The 22,290-nt window shown below is 37.0% G+C and overlaps 1 protein-coding gene across 3 annotated transcripts; it reads right to left on the bottom strand.

Moving 5' to 3' along the window:
* Window positions 1-438: 438 nt before the first annotated feature.
* Window positions 439-22,290, bottom strand: LOC104685262 (COBW domain-containing protein 1-like). Of its 3 annotated transcripts, none has more exons than XR_005603826.1 (15): window positions 22,042-22,290; window positions 20,841-20,927; window positions 19,876-19,972; window positions 18,586-18,677; window positions 17,457-17,516; window positions 16,367-16,404; window positions 13,189-13,235; window positions 12,354-12,440; window positions 11,544-11,588; window positions 8,992-9,048; window positions 5,567-5,618; window positions 3,701-3,769; window positions 3,535-3,600; window positions 1,627-1,737; window positions 439-963 (listed from the first exon to the last, which is right to left on the bottom strand). XR_005603826.1 is itself a non-coding variant. In XM_039566992.1 (15 exons), exons 1-15 carry the CDS (start codon window positions 22,151-22,153, stop codon window positions 890-892), a joined length of 1,113 nt encoding a protein of 370 aa, XP_039422926.1. In that variant the 5' UTR covers window positions 22,154-22,285; the 3' UTR covers window positions 439-889. The 3 variants fall into 3 exon arrangements, 2 of the variants coding, with proteins under 2 accessions (XP_039422926.1, XP_039422927.1); XM_039566992.1 differs by having other exon boundaries at window positions 1,627-1,756; window positions 22,042-22,285; XM_039566993.1 differs by lacking the exon at window positions 439-963 and having other exon boundaries at window positions 1,686-1,772.

Here is a 22,290-nt window from a genome sequence, read left to right as displayed (position 1 = left end):
TTCTTGCATTCACTCATTTTGCTTTCACCCAGCTGTAGTAAAATATCCCTCTAAAGCTAAGAGGTGAATGAAGAGTACTGGAGAATATACAGGGCAGGAAGTTCAACTCTAAATTGCAATGAGTAGAGAGATAGAAGCTTCAGAGTAGGTTTTCAAAGTAGTGTCACAGAACCCAGTAACAAATCATGCACGGCAGCCTGAACACAGTGGAAATGTCCAGTTCCCCAGATCCTGAACTGGCCTAGAAGATCTAAGAGTTCAGCTACATCTTTCAAACTGCTGACTATGTGACCAGACACTGCATTCACAGCTTTTATGCCTACAGCACATACTCCAAGTGATCTTGCGCCTCTGCTACCTGTGCATTTTTAGTTTCATTATACAACAGGTTTAGGGGTACCTGGGATGGGTGCATACATTCAAAAATCACAAAGCAAGTGGAAAGAGATGGAAGACAGTTTAATAGTAAACACTAAACATTTTGTACTGTGATTACATCACTGGCAATAATCACTATTGCTTCATTCCCAGTGGATGAGAGTTAGCAAGAGAAAGCACTAGGCTTCAAACACGTTTCCCATATCCCCACAGTAATGATTCATGTAGAACGTAACAGCCTTTTGCGCAGCTGCATTTCTGCAAGGTACGTGATCTTGCTAACATACGTTCAGCCAAATCCAAAATCAGAGAATTTTGTTTGATTCTACACCGTAAGGGCTAATCTTTAAGCAGTAGGTCAGCTGGAGTTCTTAGGAAGACTTCAGGGTTTAACTGTTGCATAAACTGCAAGAGGATAGAGAAACTACTATAGCCCATGCCATTCAGTCTTTTCTATCATAAAAACCTTGCAGGATGAAAACAGACATTTAATCTTTTTTACAGTTTGATGTCAACTGTTTCCTCGTTCTCCTCTCACAGTGGCTATGAATACTTCTTTGATGGTCTCCTTGTCCAAGTTCCTGCCTGTGAAGAGAAATAAAATATCTAACTGTATTTTACAGAGCAGTACAGAAAACCACATGAGAGTAGCAACCTGCTTCTTCTCAGCTAAGAAAATGTCTATTATACCAATGAGTGATAACAGCAGTATGAAAATTAAGGCAACAACAGACTTCAACCTGCTCAAGTAAGGGAAAGGAGAAAAACGAGGTTATTTTTGGTCATAAAACACTTTGCACAGCAAATAGAAATAAATAGAAAATAGAAACATAGAACCTCAGCATTGCAAGCTTTTCAGAAACAAAACTGATTTAAAGCATTTTAATGGCTGTAATAACCTTCCTTACAGTTACTGAATATTTGATCCAATATTCAAACTATTCCCATCACCCAATTTATAATTATAGATTTAAAAAATAACATTAAATATGCCAACTTAATTTATGAAAACTTAGTATTTTATTTTATTTTGGTGGCACTAATAGAGATAGTGTAGACTCCCCTCAGCTGCAATTTTGAACTGCAGGAAGTTTTGATGGATAACCCTTTGAGTGAGGGTTATGCTGAACATACTGCACTTATTCTAGCCAGGTTAGCCTGATTGCTTTTCACTGGCCAAGTCAGAGGACTGCCTGTGAAAAAACGAGCTTCTTAAACTCAAGAAGGAGGTGTGTAACTTCCTCTTACCAATTAGGACCAGTCTGTTTGTTCTCTTTTCATCTTCTTTCCAGGCTACAGAAGTCTCTTCTAGGTCATAGAGCTCATGGACACCTTGGACTATCACTTGATGAGATTTGCCTTGAATAGATACCAGTCCCTTATCAGAAAAATAACTGTTAGGGTATATAAATAAAACTTTAACAATAAAATATATAAGAGGGGAAATAAAACTTTCAAAGTAGTTCAAGCAGGGAATAGTATTTCTGGCAACTATGTACTTGTTAGTCAAACATATCATATCAATCATCACTTCTACTCATTAACATCTATTTTCACATCTCCTTATTTTGTTAAAGGCTAAGAATTACACTTTACCTTCTGCTCCTTGTTTGGTCAGTACCTAGCCTGCTCAAGCAAAAATTAAATGTCATCATCTACTATGCCTCTTTGAATACATATGTGGAGTTTGACATAGGAGTCCATGAAAGCCTGCCTGCCAACAAGATGATGTAAAATGAACAAGAATGTCTGATTGCAGATTATTCCAATTAAGCTCTTATGCTCAGCATATATACTTTTCTGAAACAGAATCTCTGAATATTGGAGAAAGAACAAACATTTGTGAAGTAGAACAACTAGCAACAGAATTAGAAGGGATTACTGTCAGAGTGAGTCCATTAACCCACATATCAAAAGCTCTATTAAAATAGTTTTCATTACTTCACAGTACAATGTTCTAAAATATTTTAGTGGAACACATTCTGTAAAGCATGTCTTATAATTCCCTAAAGAAAAAAAGAGTTAAAAATATTTCATAAAGAAAGTCTCCATTTGACCTATTAGTTGGAATTCTATGACTATTACTGCCAAAAGGGTTATGATTGCAGATAAAATAAAAACAAAAAGCAACAAACTTTGAAACCCATTCTGTAATTAGTTGCTTGGGGTTCATCTGCTTTGGTGTATTTGTCTGTGACTGAGGAACAGCACACATCACAGGCCTCACATCTCAAAGTATTAGTTTGATTCTAATGCTCAATACAACAAAAACGTACTTGTGCCTGGCATTACCACTTTTCAGGTAGCTTCAGATACATCAGTGGCTACTTTCTTCCATTTGTCAGGAAGGGGAAGAAAAGGCTACTCTAATTTTGTTGCTGAAAAAGCATGAAAACAACTTTCCTTCCAATAAAATTAAAATAATTATGTTGCTATATATGATGCACAAGTGTTCTCAGGAAACAAACCAGAGCTTTACTTTCTTTTATTTCTTACAGCCTGCCAAATGACTGACTGGATTCTCATTTTTTCATCATTTATTTGGCTGCTTGATATAAGGTAAATTAAAATAAATCCTGAATTTTCACTTCTACTCCTCTCAAACCCAGGCAAATGAAACACATATGAAGTGTCCATGAAGATGAATACTTATGAGCTGCATCTTTAAAACTACAGCCTGAAAATGCTGTAAAATGTTAACTGTAGACCAGAACTACTATTGCAACCCTATGTGATGCCAAATTGAATTTCTGCATATTACGGTAACAATTTTAAGTACACCTAGCAATCTACAGGATCCAGTCTATAGTACCCGAACACTAGATATGTGAGATGGATGATATCTTTCAAAGCAATGGAGGTGGAAAATGAAAAGTGATTTAACTGTGTCTTGATTTTTAACCCTGCCACTGATGTTTGGAACTGTACATCTGCCCTCTCCATTCAAAACAAGTAGGATCAATGTTTGCTCCTCTACCTCCTCTTGCTATCTTCTGAGTCATTCATGGAACAACAACTTGCTACTCTCCACTTCATCTGCTCTGCTAGAGTGATCCAGCAGCACCTTTGATAGGTCTGTAACTGACAGCACACTGCAGTTTTTTAGGTGTAAAGATGAAAAGTACAAAATAAGGAAACTTGGAATTTCTGACTAACCTTCAGTCTTATGATATCCATGGTGTACCCATTCTTATCTTTCAGAGCCTTCTCCCATAGAAGATTCTATGAAAAGAAAAGTTGTTTCCATAAACAAAATGGCATGGGATGAGTTTCTATAAAAAGCCACAATAATTTTTTGAGTTGACAGTGATGTATCACTTACCTGAATAAACAGATTTAAGTTTTCTTCTTTTATATTTCCTGGAACTTCAAATGTTACTGTAATTATAGCCTGCAAATGAGAAGACACACTTATTATTACCACACTGAATAAACACCTTGTTACAGTAATTTCAAAAAGCGTTCTTTATAACTTGGCCTCATAAAAAGGCTAGTATATGACAACATCAAATTAAAAAAAAAATCTCCACTTCTGTTCTGCTCTAATTTGCTAAATTAAGCTCTACTTTTTGTTTCTGTTTGGGTCTGCACTTACAGGGCATACACAATGCTTTGAACAGTTGAATGCCATTAGCTGCTACCATGTAATTCTTTGCTGTAGAGACTATTATGATCAAGCTTTCAAATATGGATAAGAATGCTATTTTCGTGGCATACTGATCTTCATCACAATTCTGTAACAAAAAATAATCAACATATATGAAAAGCTGTATATGAACGGACTATGTAGGAACAGATCTAGAAAATAAAAATGTCTGAAGTTTTGTTCCAAAGCAACCTCCAGCTTACTGCTCAGGATCAATTATTGTCAAAAGAAAATATAAAAATAAAACCTGTAGTTTAAAATTAACCATTTTTTAAAAGACAAAATAAGTCTTGTTTTTGTAACTGTAACTGCTCAATGGTACAGAAGAACAGAAAGAGATTTACTTCCTGTAATCCTTTCACACAACTACTTTCAGATGACTAGTCTAACTTAAAGAAAATTGAAGCACCAAGCAGCAAATGTTTGTCTAATGACCAAGTAAACTTATCTAAACAACCAAGACCTAACACCCTGCGCAGCTTCAAAGCACAGCAGACAGAAGTTCACTGTGCTCCAAGCATAGTGCCGTTTGTTTCTGTTGACCTTCTACACAAAGATAATAAGCACACTTTATCGTCCAACAAGGACTTGCAGCCTACTGTGAGAAGTGTTCTGCCCTCATTTATGCCTCAAATGTCTCAACAAACATCTTAAATATGTGGGTGTTAAACTAAACAGAGATAGTAAGAATGAATTAATACAAGGATGCTATAACTCATAACATTCAGGAAGACTTCTACTTAACTTTTTTATCTACTTTAGTGATCTATTAAGACTCTATAACTGAGCTTATTAAGAATTTTAATTAAACAAAAACTCTCAACTTAACATTGTCATTGTAATTATAACTAAGCATGAACTGATTTTATATTTAATCTTTAGTTCCAAAATTAGATTATATTTGCCTTTTCCTGTTTTCAGAACTAGCAACTCCACAGTTAAAATACGCAGTTCAAGAAGAAAAATACAGGCATTGTATGTATCATATTTTGATCTGAAAATTAAATTTAATCATCGAAACTATCTGAAGGAAAGCACACTTTTCTAAGACACTTAGAAAAAATAGAAGCTTTTACTTTTTGCAGCCACTCACGGGACTTGTGGCCTATGGGTGAACCCCACCCACCTAGTTTGGATACCCCAAGGAGGACTGTGACCCATAATTCAACCAGAGAGATTTTGTTTTGGACAGAAAACTTACAGGACAGACTGCCTACAAATTTAAGACTTTTTTCTGCAAATACTTTAAAAAAAAGTAGTCCTATTTGTTTCACTAATACTCTCCATGTGAATCAACAAATGACATGACTGTCTGGAGCACTTGAAGCTTATAAGCTATTTTTGAAAGTGAGGCTCAACATAGCCATTTAGAATCTATCTACAACAAAGCACATTCCTTTTGTGTAATCTAGGTAACCTTCCAAATACCTTAGAATACGTTACTCCCTTACTGAAACCTTCTGAAATGGTAACAAAATTAGCATGCAATATCGAACAACCCCGTTGCTGCAAAAACAGCAAAGCAGCAGTTTTGGTAATTACCTTATCTAGATGTGAATGTGTTGTCTTTACATGCTCAAGCTTTTTCTGCAAACTGAAAATAAGTGAAGTTAAATGTCGCATTTGAGTAGGGTGGGCAAAATGTCATTATTATGAAATTTTAAAAATTCCAGTATTGCAGAGCAAAACTGAAACATCAAAGATAGACTATATATTCAGAATAAGATTAAACTGTTAATTCAGTTTTAATTTCAAAATAGAAATGTTTAATTATATTTGTTTGATATAGTTAATTGTTTGTGTTAGAAAATTAGGGTTTTTAAAACATAATGAGAATTATAGTCCTGATTTGCAGTACCTTCAGCATTAAAAATATTTATACCTCAATGAATACAACACCCTTGGTACTCCTTTGTGCAAAAAAAGGGCAAACTACATCATTAAAGCAAGCAAGAAAAAATAAATCACTAGAATTTATTAAGTTAATAGATGTTGATTGTTTTAAAAAACTTTACAATTATTTGAAAATCAAGAAGAAAGGAATGTACAAAGCTGTTGCTTATGAGAACAAAATCTGTAACACTAAGTGAAATGCTATATAACAGCTTCCACTTCTCAGCTGTAGAGCTCATTTCTACTGTGCAGTGTGCCTGCTAAGTTAAAAGAGATCCTCTCTACTTGATAAAGGAACTTGGGGACTTCTTTCGTAAACTAATATATAGGGTCTTAAGGCATCTTTTTGGGTGACAACATGTAATTTTACTGTGGCTTTAGATTTCACATCCACATCTGTCTTGATTAATCAAGATAGCACAAAATTTCTTCAAATACCATCTTCTGTACTATTTCTGCTTTCTCTCTGTCTTATGAATAACACGCAGAGAAGAAATACTGCAGCACAAGTCACTACGATGACAACTCTCTGCCACTTCAGAAAAGACTGCCCATAAAAATCCCTCCTCCTAATTTGATGACTGTAAATTTTAAGAAGCCTTTATGGTGGGGAAAAAAGGCACTGTCTGCTACAGAAGTAACATTTCACATTCCTACCTCTCCCATCTGCCTTGTTTTCCTGTCTTATTCTCATACTGCCCTTCACAGAATCCAGAATTCTTGATGTGTTTCCTGTGACTTCAGGGTATATACAGACTACAAGGTTCTACCACTCAGTCACACCAATCAGATGTTGTATCTGTCTGCTATGCTGACAGAAATCCTTACTGCTGTTAAAAGAACAAATTTATTAATGTACTGGTGTGTAGTTGTGTTCAAGTGGTGCTGGATGCAAACAATTTTTCTGCTCTGTCTTGGGGTGACTTTATGTTGTATCCCATATCACTGCCCCATGCCCAGAAATTAATTTTGTGCCTTTCTATAACTTTAAACTGAGCCTGAAAGGGAGGAGGAAAAACTGAGCAGAACTTTTTCAAAGCAGTTTCACAGTTTTGTTTTCATGTTTCAAGGACACAGAGATAAGGACTTCTCTTGCTTCTAACAGCATCGGCGGAAGCGGGAGGAGGCAGCTTGCTTTCCAGCCAGCTTTCGGCCAGTTTTTCAGCTTCTCTGATCTCCAGAGAGAGATGGAGAGTTGGACTTTTGGTTTTTTCTGGAATTTCAGATTTCTTTCCCTTTTTCTGCTGGACTGTTTCAATATCAGAACACATTGGGAGGACTTTTCACCCAGCACAGAGGGCCTGAGCCTGGGCCAAGTCCCAGCTCCAAGGAAGAGGGAAACCAAAGGGGGGACTCTAACATTTTCCCAGGTTTTTCTCCACAGTGAAAGATTTTATTATTTAGCATTATTTTCCTTTTCCCGGGTGTTTGTTAAATAAATGGGTTTTATCTCTTTCACTTTCCATTGAAGAAAAAGTTTCTTTTTTCCTGAACCTGGTGGGGGAGAGGTGGTTTGTGGCCTGCCTTCTCTCAGAGGATATATTTCTAATTTGTCCAAACTGGCACATGCTCAGATGATGGCACAGAAACCACCACTAATATTTTATGTAGGACTTTCTGTACCTATGAACTAAAAACGAGGTAAGCAATTTTGCTGTGCAAAGTTCAAACATAAAATAAAATAAAATAAACTTCATTTAAGTAGTCTACAATCTTCTTGGTACTTCTAGAATTTGTCTTTAAATGCTGACATTTTAGAGTGTTTTCTCTGTTTTAATACCAAATATTGAGAAGCTCTAAAGTAACTGAGTGAGATAGGAGAGAAGACTAGACTGAGGACAGCAATAAAGACTTTTTGTCAGCTCCTTAAGGACTTTCTCAGAAGTGCTGTGGACTGCAGCACTTCCTAGTAAACTTTGCAGAACACCACCTAATACTACAAGTAATCAGATCGAACTGTGACTTGCTGTTATAAAGAACAGTCCTTTTCTGGCTCATATCTTCTTCCTGCTTTATCCCTGTTGTGTGGCTCCAGAATTAATCAATTCAGTTAATTGATCCTTAAGCATGAATTTAGGATCTGGCTTTTGAACTACTAATTATCTATTGCATCTAAAGGATGTATCAGCTTCCCTCCTCCCTTAACTTTCTTTTGGATGCCTAGTTTGGTATTTCCCTGATGCTGCCATTGACAGCAATTTTGAAACAAACATTACAGTATTTCACTGATCAGACAAAAGCCAGTGCCAGCAAAAAAAAAAAAAAAAAAAGAAAACAGCTATCAGTTCAGAGGCAAATCTCACAAGTACATGTTATCTAATAGAGGTTACTAATTTGTATGTCCTGCAATTTCTCTCTTCTGTGAATGAGAAAGTGGCTCCATTCCATTATCTGAAGTGAAAAGTGTGCATCCAGGAAGAAAAATGAAGCTGATAGTGCCCTCAACTGCATATTCCCCCCTTTCCTTTATGATTGCTCCAGTACTCCTCCCTCTCTTTGCTGAGCTTCAGCACACACAATGAACAAAAAGACCTTTTCCCCTTCCTTCCCATTTTACTTCTGCACCCATCTAGGATGCTGAAGCATGCATTTGGCATCAAAAAACCCCAGGAATGAGAAACACAGTGATCAGAATTTGTAGAGCCTCTGTTTGCTGTGGAACCTCAGTCCCTCACTCTCTTCTGTGAAATCTAAGGAGGCCTCCAATCCATCACGATACAAAGAAGAAAAATTTTGAAATGCTTTAAAAGAACCAGAGAAGTATACAAATCTACTCCAATACTGATATTTAACAAAAACTTGCATTTTGGGGAAAAAAGCCAACCAACCACACACACTCTGTCAAATTTACTTTGTAAGATCAGAAAGGTTTTTGCAGGCATTTGAAGAGGAAAAGAATTCCAACTGGTAATACCACTTACAAAGCCATTATGTGACTATCCTGGTCTAGACACAACAGACTAAACTAGAATTTGTAACAGAAACTCAAACACAAATTTGAGCCAGGATTTGCATGTGTCTGTTTCATACACAGATATTTTTTCTAATAGAAGACAGCAAAATTATCACCATACCTTACTCCAGATAAACTGTCGAAAGCGTGTAGGTCCAAGACATTAGAGAGATCAACTCTAAACAGAGGGGAAAAAAGAAAGCTTTGTATTTTTGGTGTATTTAAATATCATGTTTTAAAGATGTTCACTGAAGCTTATGTTTCTTTTCCTGTCTATCACACTAATGCCATTAATACTTATCCTTATTTTTGGATATCAGTGGTTGGTACTGTCTTCTACAAGGAAATGCTGTGTTTATTTCCACAGTAATATGTAAGAACAGAAAAAAAATTTTTTTAAAAATACAGTAAAATACAAGGTATTTCCAAAAAAGATGATAAAATCCCTTATACTGGATGCCTGAATAATAAATGATTTTCCCTAGATGGGAAAAGGAACCTTGAGCCTCTCAAGACAGACACAAACCCCTGGAATATATGTAGCTTATACTGACACACTGTTAGCAAACGAAACTGAAATAACTTTATGAAGCAAGCACAACTACGAGGAATTTAAACTCTATGATTTGAAACAGACAAATGAAAAGTGTTACACAGAATAGGCAGTACTGATAATACCTGCTCACAAGAATGGCTACCTACAAACTTGCATAAGAATTTTTTCTTTACAAAGCAATACAGACTATAGATTTCAATGCTAATAGCAACTGATAGCTTTTCAGATGCAGTTAATGATGTGACTAAATAAAAAGAACATGAGAGGTAAAAAAAAAACCCACCTCTGAAATACAACCAGAATTATTAAACTTTTACATTCAACAGTAGTTGTACCAAGCAGTTTCTAAGATGAAAGATTTATAATGTAATATACAAACAATTCCTGTGTAAAATTCACGACCACCTCAGTGCCAGTTGTTCTCAGCAGTGTTCTACAAAATCACACAGAAACCCTCCCTTTTAAGTGTGGGCTTTTGCGGGACAAACCCCCCTTAAAAAGGGTATGTCATAAATAACATTCTAATAAATTAATTTTGTGCTTATTTCACTTTTGGAATGTTTAATCATGGAAGAGACCCTATGTGACATTTGCAAAAGAATATTTACAAGTAACTAAGAATTGCCATCGAGGACTGAATCTGAAGTTCACGCTATCTCACACCCAAAACATAGCACTAGCTGGCATCAGACACCATAGAGTACTGTGAAGAGATCACATATTGGATCTCCCACTAAAGGACATTTAAAACACAAAGCATGTAGTTTAATATCTTCTTCAAAATTAGTCCTGTCTGATGACCCAACAGCAGCAAGTGTTTTTCTCTACTATTTCCAACTACATTTGACAATAACTTTAAAAAGCCAAGTATATTCCATTAAGGTTATGACTATTATCTTCCCTTTAAATTTGCTTAAATCAAAACCCTGTATTTTAGGAACATTTACCACAAGAATCCACTAATTGATGTAGAAGTGCACAAATCAGTCCTAGCAGTCTGGAAGATACACTGCTCTCCTAATGCTCCTGGGAATACAATATCCACTTAAGTCCTTATTAAAAAAGAAACTCGAGTCAGAATTTCAATTAAAAATAGCAAAAACAGTGCAATGATTTTTCTCATTCTTATAACTTCCTTCCCCTGCTTTCAAAGTCATTTTGTAGTAACAACTTATTTGCAGCAGCAATTATGAGAATAATATTTAAGGTGACACATTAAAAGGAAAGCACTGTAGTGCACATGACCAATTATTGGCTCAAAACCAACCTGGGCTTGCAAGCTGCTCTTCATTTACAAGATTGGTTGTGGCCAAGAGTGTCCTGAGGTGCATTAGCAAGAGCACTGCCAGCAGTTCATGGAAGGTGATCCTGCCCCTCTAGTCAGCTCTAGTGAGGCTGTGCCTGGAGAGCTGTGCCCAGTTCTGGATTCCTCACTACAGGCAAGATATGGAACTCATGGAGGGGTCCAGGGGAGGGCAACAGAGATGATTAAGGGACTGGAGCACCTCACTAATAAGGAAAGGCTGAGGGAGCTGGGCCTGTTAAGACTCAGAGAGATGACTGAGAGGGAACCTCCTCAGTATATACAGGTGTCTGCAGGGAGGTGTCAGAGGGTGGAGCCAGGCTCTGCTCAGCGCTGCCAGGCAACAGGACAAGAGGCAATGGGCAGAAACTGACACACAGGAAATTCCACCTGGACATGAGCAAGAACTTCTTTACCGTGTGGGTGACCAGGCACTGGAACAGATTGACCAGAGAGGCTGTGGAATCTCCCTCATCAGGGATATTCTAGAACCATCTGGACACAATCCTGTGCCATGTACTCTAGGATGACCCTGCTTGGCAAGAAGGCTGGACCAGATGACCTACTGTGCTCTCATTCAACCTTGACTCATTCTGGGATTCTGTGATATGAACACTAACAATGAAAAATATAAATAAAAAAAACATTTTTACTTCCTCAAAAAAAAATTCCAGATGCTTATTAATAAAATAAATTTTGGATTAAATATTTCAAATTCAATAGTTTTCCTTTAATCAAGCTGATCTAAAAGAACACTTTAAACTGTCACAAAAGAAGCAGGATCTAGTACCTAGTAATAGTGGCCATTTAATACCTTGATCTTTGTGTCTCTAGAATTTTAACAAGTCCATTTATTGACCTAAAATAAAACAGAAAAATTTTTAGATGAAAATACAACTGTGATATATTGTTTGAATACATTAAACACGAACAGCATCATGTGAAATAGCCCAACTCTGTTACCAACTTCTATATCCATCAGATATTTGGGTTGAGATATTTGGTTTCCACCCACAGCTGGGGAACTTCATGAGTTCTGACAGGATATCACCAGGGAGAGCATCATTTTCCTATCCAAAGCTCTTACCAATACACTCTGCTGCATCTAAGCATTTTTATTTTCATATAATTTTCAACTAATACAGTTGTAAAGTATTTAAAAATTTTTGTGTTTAATTTGGCTTATCATGGTATTGATAGAAAGAGTCATCACTAATCTGATTCAGACCAGTGGTTCTTCTGCTCCCATGACAATTGGGACTTCCTCCATATATCTCTGCATTTGCTACTGGACTCATATTTACCAGTAGATTTTTTTTCCACTTCTGCTAATTCTGAAAAATGGCAACAGCTGCTCAGAAATGGAAAAACATGAACACTTAAGACAAAGGCCTGTACTTAGTACATAACATCAAATCCTACCTAGATAGGCAAAATGCGAAGGTTGTGTAAGCACACAGGAATACCTTTAGAAAGAGGCAGTCTCTTTTCCCTTATAAGCGTATCAATTTGTCTCAATCTAATAATGAAATATAATTTCTATTCTAAGAACAGGGAAGAAGTAACTATGTTAAATTAATTTTTGAGGCAGTACAGTGTTACAGTTATGCCAAAAGTTTCATACCTCACAGATGTTCTGACTTTATTCAATTCTTCCTCTGAAACCAAATCTGTTTTATTGATGATTACAAGATCAGCTAATGCAACCTGCCTATGTATGCAGAAAAAAAAAAGAGAAAAAGACAACACGAACAAATACTTTATCTGTAAGGCAGAAACATCATCTCTCCTACAGCCCCAGAAGATAGTATCAACCTTGTTAGTACAGAAGGGCAAGCATTAATCAAACCAGAACATCATGGAAAATGATTAAAGTACTACTGGCTTCTCCTCAATGTGTTCTTCTGTGCCCTAAGAGATTAAACCAAGGCTTACTAGATTCTTTTGTTTCAGGGTTGGTCTTGTTTGTTTGTTTGTTTGGTGGGGTTTTTTATGTCATCTAAATCAAAGTGCTTAGCGATTTAACAACTTCACAACTTCCTATTTGTCTTGCATGTAGTCCTTGGAATGCAATTATTTGAAGTCTCTTTGCTTTATGAAGACTTCAATTGTTACAATTACCCTTAATTATTGTGGCAACAAATCCAGTAAAAAGTATTCCTCTATCTCCAGTTCTACTTCAAGCATGATAGATCCCAACATGAAACTTTTAATTCCCCCCAACACAGGTGCTTCCCATTCAATTAAATAAAATCCTACCACTATTACAATAGAAGAGTCAGATCTTGGCAGAGAGCATGAAGTTACTTTTCTGTATTTTACCTCATTACACCAATCTATCTTGGTTTAAGCAAAGCAGGAGAAAAAAGCTCTATAAAAGAAAAATAATCCATCTCCAACGAATTTCTACACAGTGCAATTCCTAACTGTGATATATAAATTAATTTCTACATCCATACCGAGATGCTTCATTGATAAGGCCTTCTGGTTTCACCTCTGTCAAGTGCTAAACAAAAATTAAAATAATTAATCAAATTCAAATTAAATTTAAATTCATTTGCAATTAAAGAAAGTCAAACCCAAATCAGCTGAGGTCTGTTTTTCAACAAAGTATTGAGGAAGATGGCATTTAGAATCTTTCTGTTAAATTATGGTGAAGAAGTACATTTATACATTCACCATTACAGATATTGTAACTATCTTAACGCAAACTCTTCTAATTAATTTTATTATTAGAATACTAAAGAGTTGGAAAACTTTATAGTATTTATTTAAATTGCTTTTCAGCTTTACAATGAAGTAAAAAAGTCACCATGACATACAATAACAATGAAAAAATATATCTGGAAGAAAATGAAGGTTCAGTAATTTTACAAATGAGTTTGAACTCAACCAAGTTAAAACTCAGGCTAGGCTTACAATACAGCATTTCATATACGTAACTTCACACTCTTCTTCTTTGAAGGACTGTAGAAGACAAACCGTACTTTGATAGCAAAAACTGGTAACTTTTTCCAGGTTTGTATGAATAAACCACTGCTCTTTGGCAAGTTTGTCCAAGATCAAAAGCTGCAGGAGTCTCAGTATCATCTCCACTTGTCTGCCCAAGCTAATGTCTTCACAGAAGAATTAGTAAAAGGGAAAAAATACCTGTATCTCAAGCAGCAACATAAAGTTTAGCAACACAAAGCCTTATTTAATTTAGGCACAGCAACAGACGACACTGAAGCAGCAAAGGTCTAGCTACAAGTTATTTTCTGCCCACTCTGCCATGGAGGCAGGAATCTGAAGGAGATGAACATCACAGGCATCTGGAGGAAGTAAAACTTCAAACTGGTGCTGCAATATTAGTAAGAACTTGCCACTTATGCTTAAATCTCTGGGAAGATTAGAGTCCTGTGCATTCCTTCATCAGCTCTAAACACATCAGGAATATTACTTTAAAATTTGGGTTTCAAGTTACAGAAATATCAAATTAAAACTGGAAGCAATTGTCACGGGAAATATATAGATTTTAAAAAACCTAGAAAACTTATTTTTCCTTACTGGAATTATCAGGCATCTAACATTATTTTACTTGAAAAACAAAAATAGGTTATTGCATATAGTCAGTCTCTCATGTTTAAAACAAACAAAATTATTTCCTGATTGTGCACAACCTAAGTGGAGCATAACAACAAGATGACTGTCAGGAACCTCTCCTCTGACCTTTTCTTTGTAATCCTCTGTGTATTGATTCCATTCAATTAATTTTAGGTTTGTCGCCCTGAAGAGAACAAATGTTAGTAGTCTAGATGTCAAGTCCTGGAAGTTGAGGACTGCAACTTCACCTGTCCAATTGTTTGCCCTCGATTAAAAAACTTAGTATTTCAGACTGCTGTGTGACAAACCCATTAGAGTGATAACCCATGGTATTAATTACCACTTCAGTTTCAATTTAGCTGACTGGCCAAGGGGATGTTTGTCAGCTTTTCTTGTGATGGGTTAGTTCTTTGAAGCATGACATACTTAAATTGCTGCCTATTATCTCAATGTCATTACTATGCTTTCAAAATTCTTTGAATAACAAGCAGTTGTTGAGGTCAAGCTTTGCAACTAGAGGAACTGAACAAGTTAGCAAGTCCTTTCATACAAGGAAAAAGTTGTTTACCTAGTACACAACCGAGAAAGTCTGAAGTTCCTACTATTCTGAGTAGAAGTCAGTGTTTTACAGGTTTACTGATTAGATAATGTTCGTTTTCATCGAGCTGTCAAGGGTAATAGTAGATAGAAAATGTGAATATTTCAAAGCATTTTTGAGTTGTTTCTGTTATACTACTTGAAAGTTTAAATATTTAAAAAACTAATTTTCAAACAGTAATAATTTAGTGCTGCTGTGTGGAACACAATTATATTTGACTTAAAGACAATAATTCAGCACTGCATAAAGAAAAAGATAAACAGAACAACATTTTTGCAAGCAATAAAACACATCTGAATGAGTAAGAGGGAACCCATCTGAAAAGGGGTTGACCAAAAACATGGTATGATTTCTTGTGCTAGTTGAGCTGACTTAGAAGATGGCTCCTGCTTAAAAGGGCCAGTCAACTCTCCCCCTCACTCTTCTACCAACTTCTCCACAAACATCCTTGCAGAACACAGTGAATGTAACTTGCCAAACTGGCTCGCTATGAGGTTAGAGTTGTTCTGTCCCAGTGCAATACAAATTGATGAGAAGACAGGACTGCTACCCTTTTGGTAACACAGCTATGAGATCAGCACAAATGAAAGGAGAAACTCAAGTAACCCAAACAAAAAACCAGGAAGAATCACTCTCTTATTTTTAAACCATTATTCTTCAGTTCTCTGAACCATTTGCAGCCATTGTAAATGCAGAAATATTAAAAACACTTCCACAGCATGTAAATTTTATATGATGAAGGCATTTTTTCTTATGGTCACTTTTTTTTGAATCCTGCAAAATCAATACCCAATCAAAGCAGTAACCTTCTAAGTTACTAAGCTGTAAATAATTATATTTACACCAACCTATTTAAAAAAAAAACCCAAACAACTGAAGTATTTGATTTAATCAATATTTTTGCTGACCCGAGCTCACTGTTCTGTATGTCTGTTCTTACATTATACTTTATATACAGATTACTCTTATTACCTGCTGGTTTTGTCTGCTTCCATATAACATTTTTATGTGAAGCAGTACCAGGACACCTGTGCTCTCATTCCTCTCCACCACAGCTGCCATTACATTAGCACCCTTCCCAGTCTGAGCCCTAACTCAATTGTTACTACACTGTTCTTAGTCCTCTCCTTCAAGTAACACAGACCAGTGACCAATTTCTCCAAATGCCTGCTTGGAATAAAAGCAAGATTCCTGAGTGAAGTGATAGAACTAGAAGGAAACAAGCACTTAGCAAGCTGACAACTCTTGTCAGACATGTTGCTGTGTCTGTAAGAATCTGAATTCCTGCAAATATCAGTACTCCTTGTTCCCACTCAAAACATAGTAATGACGAAATACATCCTCATTCAATGTAAGAATTATAGCTATTGTAAAAATTAATTAACCCACATGAACATTATTGCAATAGCTGTTCTAATGCTGCAGTTTTAAACCATGTAACAAATCCAGTAACTTACGTTCAATCCATGCTTTGCATCAACAACAGACACAATACCTAAAACAAAATATTAAAATTGAATAGAAATGTGCTGAAAGCAGCTGGCAGTTTAATAACTTGCAAACCTCCTGTACAAAGGTAACAATATCAGCACATATACAACTAGTTGTAATAAACTGAAAGCATTGGAAGTATCTGCACATGTTACCTACATATTCTTTTATTCATTATCATATCTGTGGTAGTAAAATGTCTACAAAACCAGGTGACATAAATTAGAAGGTAGATGCCTCATCTTCCACAACAGCAAATTAGCTGAGGTATGCTTTTACAGAATATTGAAACAAATTAAGGGACTAACTGATGTATGCAATTGTTCTTATTGTAAATGACCAGGAATTTGCAAGTCTCTGGAAGAAACTTAGGAAGCTCTTTCTTATTGAACTTAATGTTTCCTTCCTTGGCTAGATGGCTATTTCACAGACAGACCAAAATGTTAGTAGGGCATTTTTTTTAAGCCACAGTTACTTTTTTCCTATATTAAAAAATTGTTCTTTATATCATATCTTTATATGCTCATCTGCATATAATGATGATTTATCTTTCACTACTCTCAGGTTTTTATTGGAACACAGCAAATATTAGAGCCAACAAGTACAATAGGCAAAAGGCAGAAGCATTCAGGTGTCGATACGTTACAAGTTCAGAAAAATAAGAAACCCTTTAGGAAACACTGCATTGCAGGAGAAGGGGGGAAGGAAGAAAGATAAAAGAAGTGTGCTGTAATATTACTTCTAAATAAGGTTCTATAACATCTAGCTAATGAGAATTGTCCCCCCTTACAACACAATCAAGATCTGTCCATATCTGATCCCTTAGAAAAACATTACCAACTTTTGTTGCATTTAGCAAGATGAAACATCTCACCAAGTAGATAAAAAAGCATCAGAATAAGCAAGGATACCTCTGTGACCAAATATGGCAATGTGAAAACCAAGTTCATTCACTTCGAACATTTTCTGAAACCTCGCCTTAAACACCAAGAATACATTACTCTAAACCCAGATATGAAATGCCAATACACAGGAAAACAAGCTTGCATTTCTTACCATCAAGATAGATGTCACTTCCCAGCTCAGAATCCACCCAGAACATGGAGGCCACAGCTCCTAAGAAGTGCAGTATATATACAGTTGCAAAACTGAGATTTTTCCAATAAACTACCAACATTCAGGTATTTCATAGAAAAACTGCATTTGTAGTGCTAGTAAGATCAGTAATTAAAGTCATTCCGACACCTACCACTGTCCACCTGAAGTGATCAGATGCAGTCTTTCAAACACCACTCTGTATCAAACCCAAATACCTTTTTGTCAGTTGTTCACAGTGCTTACTCATGCAAGATACAGCAAGGGCCACAATATGAAATCGTTTTCTGTTATCTATTGACTTTTTTTCCAAAAAGCTTAATAGTTTTCCAATTTGACTCAAGCAGAATTTGTGTGTAACACAGGCCAAATCAATGTCCTGTCTTTTGAAGAAAATTACTTTATAATGACAACTATTTAGCTTTGAGCTGGGAAGCACCAGTCTCCTGAAGGGGAAATAATTGAATTTGTGATGAGAATTTCCCTTCCTCTCCATCTACAACACACTTTTAATGCAGATGTTTTAGAGAAAATTGTTTTAGATAGTTATTCCTAACATGAGCTCAAGTTTAAACACCTTTTTATAATAAGTATTACTAAAGAGCACAGAAGGATTTTCTAAAATCTATTATTGCTCTTTAAGAAGAATGTATTACTCTGTTTCACAATGTATTTTAGCACTTCACAAAATATAAAGCCTATCACAACCAGTGTATCATACATCAGATGCTAACAATTTAGACTTTAAAAGGAGGAATGTAGAACATCAAAAGTTTACTGAAAACTACTAGTTTCAGAGTATCCTTCTCTTTGCTAAGCCTAGTGTCTTCTCTTGGTAGTAATACATTTTAGCTGGATTTCTGCTAAGCTTTAGATTCAATTTAGAGCAAGATCAACCAAACAATCCATCCACAACTTCATATTTGCACCTTAACCAATTCATTGGAGTCTCTACAACAATCAAAGCAGAGGTGCCTGACAACTCACCACTTTATATTACAAATGTCAAACTGAACTAACTGGTGAGCAAATAAGCACTTCATAAAAACAGAATAATTATCATGGTTATGAAAATTGTAATGTGAACTACCTGGATCTGCCAAACCAGTTGTTTCTAACAATATATAGTCAAATTTTCCTCTCCTTTGCATCAGGTTCTCAATTGCTTTCACACCATTGTCCCTGTAAGAAGAAACAATTAAACCTGAGAACAGAGAAAACATGCCAAAGCATATATTTAAATGTATCTTCTGATGCAGAACACAGTGTCAGTATCATCAAAGCAAAAGCTCTGAGTCAGGACAGTCGCAGATTTACAGTCTACAATGAAAATTCAGTTATCATGTTGCTGGTCTAATGTTAGGCAAATTTTAGTTTGCTGCTCCATTTTAGTCTGGAAATAGCTATTTGCCTAATCCCACCAGGTGAATTAAACAAAGATTCGTTTTCAAACACTGAACTGTAAAGGACAGTAGGGCCGTGTAGATATGTAACTATTTGGTTTGGCAGCTGAAATTACAGAAAGAAGGGGTGAGGTACAAGTGAACCATGTTGCCCTGCCTTTCTACCTCACCTACAACAAGATCAACATGTGCCATTTACTTAAATTAGAGCTGATGTCAGCCTGAAGCAGATGTATAGCATTTATATAAGAAACCAATGTATGTAAAACATAGCAGCAAGACAGCATTCCTTACACCCCAGAACAACAGAATGCAATAGGATCTTCTGTTTTCCACTTACTACCTATTACTATTTAAGGCATAAGACCAGTTCTCCCAAATTTTCAGGACACACAGGCCATGACCTTTATTTACAAACTTAGCACAAACAATCCAACATTCAAACAAACAGTGTAAAAAACATGTCAAAGAAGCAAATACTCTCTTGCTTTTTAACATGACCATCAGTTTACAGTTTTGGATATTGTTTCATTAGGTCACAAAAGGTTTTCCATTTTCCCTTTCTGATGTATGCAATATTGAAGTAGTAAGGAATGTACAAAGAAAGCAGCAGAGTAAGTATTTAATGAGGAAACTGGGAAACCCGAGTCCTAGTTCCAGCCTACCTGAATCTTCAGCTCTCTACACGAGAGCATATAATACTAACAAAAGAGGGACAGCTCACTACTCTACAATACCCCAGCCGTGTATAAGTTGGTATTTAGATTACTCTTCTGAAAGACACCAAGTCCAAATCCTGTAAGGCAGCAATAGGAAATAAATTTCTACCTCCTAAATTCCAATCCTGGTTTCATCTGACAAAAGAAGTCTCAATCAATTCTACCATCAGTTTCAGGAATCAAATCCTGGATGTCTTCTCCCTTCCTCAATTCCCCACAATATCCACTGTAAGAACTTGTAAAATAGTCCTTCCTTACTTTACTGAACAGCACAAGCAGCCATTTCTGAGCTCCAGCCATTCTTCATAGAGCTCTCCCCCTTGACTGATTGCCAGAGATTTCTCCAAAGCACTTCCTGAAAATACAAATAGTACTATATTTTTATTCCATAATCTTGCATGACAATGCCTGTAAGACAGAGATACATGGATTATGCTCTTTTCTCCTGAGACCATGTTTCTGACATGTTCTTAAGAAATTTGTATTTTCCATTTAATGAGAAATTTAAAAGCCAAGACAAAGCTCATTCTACAAAGATCAAACCGCACAGGATGATGGTACATCACAAGTGCCACAAACTTTGTCTAAAAGAAAGGGACGCCAGCCTGTGCCTCCATATCAAATAAAGGCTCTGTCTGTATATTTCATTTTAGGCTCCATGACCAGAAAAGTGACATACATCTTTGTTGATGAAAACAAACACACAAAACCCCCCCCACAAACACAGTGCAAACTGTAAGCAATGTAAGCTTCTGACTGTGGTACAGATATGAAATTACAGCTAGAGCAATTAAAAATCCTGAAAGCAAAGAGTTTGAAGAACCATAGTCATCAAGCACACATCTCCCCATTTTCTTGGTCTAGGGTAATTTGTCATCTGTAAATGGCTGAGGGGAAAGGAAATAAAGGAAAATATTATCTACCAACACATGATTTTCATTTCCATTTGCTTGAAATGAGTAGGACAAATTGAAGTATAGCACTTCCAACAGGGTGATATATTAATTTACTTCACTCTGAGGGCCTAAATTTATGTGCAAAACAGATTAATGCATATCACTATTTTATGAAAACCAGCAAAAAGTCTTTCTGCCCTTCTGAAGACTCCAAGGTATGTCAATAATTTCAGTAATGGATTTAAAGTGACGATAGTGTTGGTTTCCAGCAGTTTTAGGTACTTGTCATTATGTGGCAAAAAGAAAGGTTTCTGCACACTTACATACCTTCTCCGAATTCATTCAGAATAACTGCTATTCTTTTATTATGCTGTTCTGTCAGTATGTAATTTAGAAGAGTTGTTTTTCCAGCTCCTAGAAGACAGACCATATTTCTATTAAAATAATATTAAAAAAACCACTTAAATTTTCAAATAAAAACAAAATACTGTTATGCATGCACATGTGTACTTCAAGCAAATCTCTTCTAAATATCAGTTTTCATTCTAATATCCTACAATCTATTCTAATGATGTAGAAATTAATTTGTAGAGACATTTGACCCCATGGAACTATCAGGACATTAAATGTCAGTCTTTAATGACTCAGTTTTTTCATTCATTAAGTGTCAGTACTCGATAAACTTAAAAGTTCCTTACTAGCTGGGCAGTCTTTTCCTAGAAAACTGACTTGCATGCTTCTCTTAACAAAAGGCACACTTAATCTTCTCCCTCTCACTGCCCTTTCTGACCAGTTCTCTCACCAGTAGCCACGGAGGTGCTATTAACTGCCTTTAAACGGGGCATTGTTAATAAAGGTGTTCACAATCTCTGCGATACTCCCTTAGGAGCAGCACAAGATCACAGAATTCTCAAGGGTGGAAGGGATCTCTGGAAATCATCTAGTCCAAACCAGGTGATCACTACAACTAGGGAACCTTCCTTACCTGTCCTTCATTGTTTTTTTTCTGAAACAGTGTGATGCAGCACGAAGTTGCAACTTTCAGAACAGTGACGGCGATCCTAAATTTAACCAGCTCCTTACTGTCCATAACTGTGTGTAGAACACAGTAACTATACTGGTCGAGAGGTACGGGAAAGACGCCGAACCTCACGTTTTTCAGACTGCAATGCAGTCTGCATTTAACTGAGCCAAATATGTTGCACTATTCCGACATTAAGTGGCCAAAAGCCGTTTGTCAATCGTGACCTGAAAGAAGCGGCCCCTGAAAACTGAGAGATAAAAGGAGAAACGGGAGCTTACGCTGCTGCTCAGAGTGGTCCTGCAAATCCACCTGGACCGGCCGGAGGACCCCGCGCTGCTCCGCCGGCCCCCGGGGCGGAGGCCGCCATCGGCCCCCCTGCTCTGCCCGGCGCCGAGCGGGCCGCCCCTGCAGCCCTGGCCCCACGGCAGCCCTGGCCCCACGGCAGCCCGCCCGCTGGCCCGGGCCTTCCCTGTCTGCACGCAGTCCCTGCCGCGCGCCCCTCACCTAAGTACCCCGTGATGATCGTCACGGGGATCTTCCTGCCGGAGCTGGCATCGGTCTCCTCCGCGCTGTCGGCGCCTATCGGGATCAGGTCGGGGCAGTCTTCGTCCTCCATAAGAGCGCGGACGGCCCCGACCCCGCCACGGGCGCCCACCTGACGTGTGACGACACGCCTGACGTCGCTCGGGTGGTGTCGCTCGAGTGGCGTCACCGGGGTGACGTCACGCGCCACCACGCCTGGCCCAAACGGCG

The sequence above is a fragment of the Corvus cornix genome, chromosome Z (assembly GCF_000738735.6).
Source record: "Corvus cornix cornix isolate S_Up_H32 chromosome Z, ASM73873v5, whole genome shotgun sequence".
Lineage (NCBI taxonomy): Eukaryota > Metazoa > Chordata > Aves > Passeriformes > Corvidae > Corvus > Corvus cornix.
The sequence above is the reverse complement of the archived record's forward strand: the minus strand, read 5'-3'. Positions and strand labels throughout refer to the sequence as shown.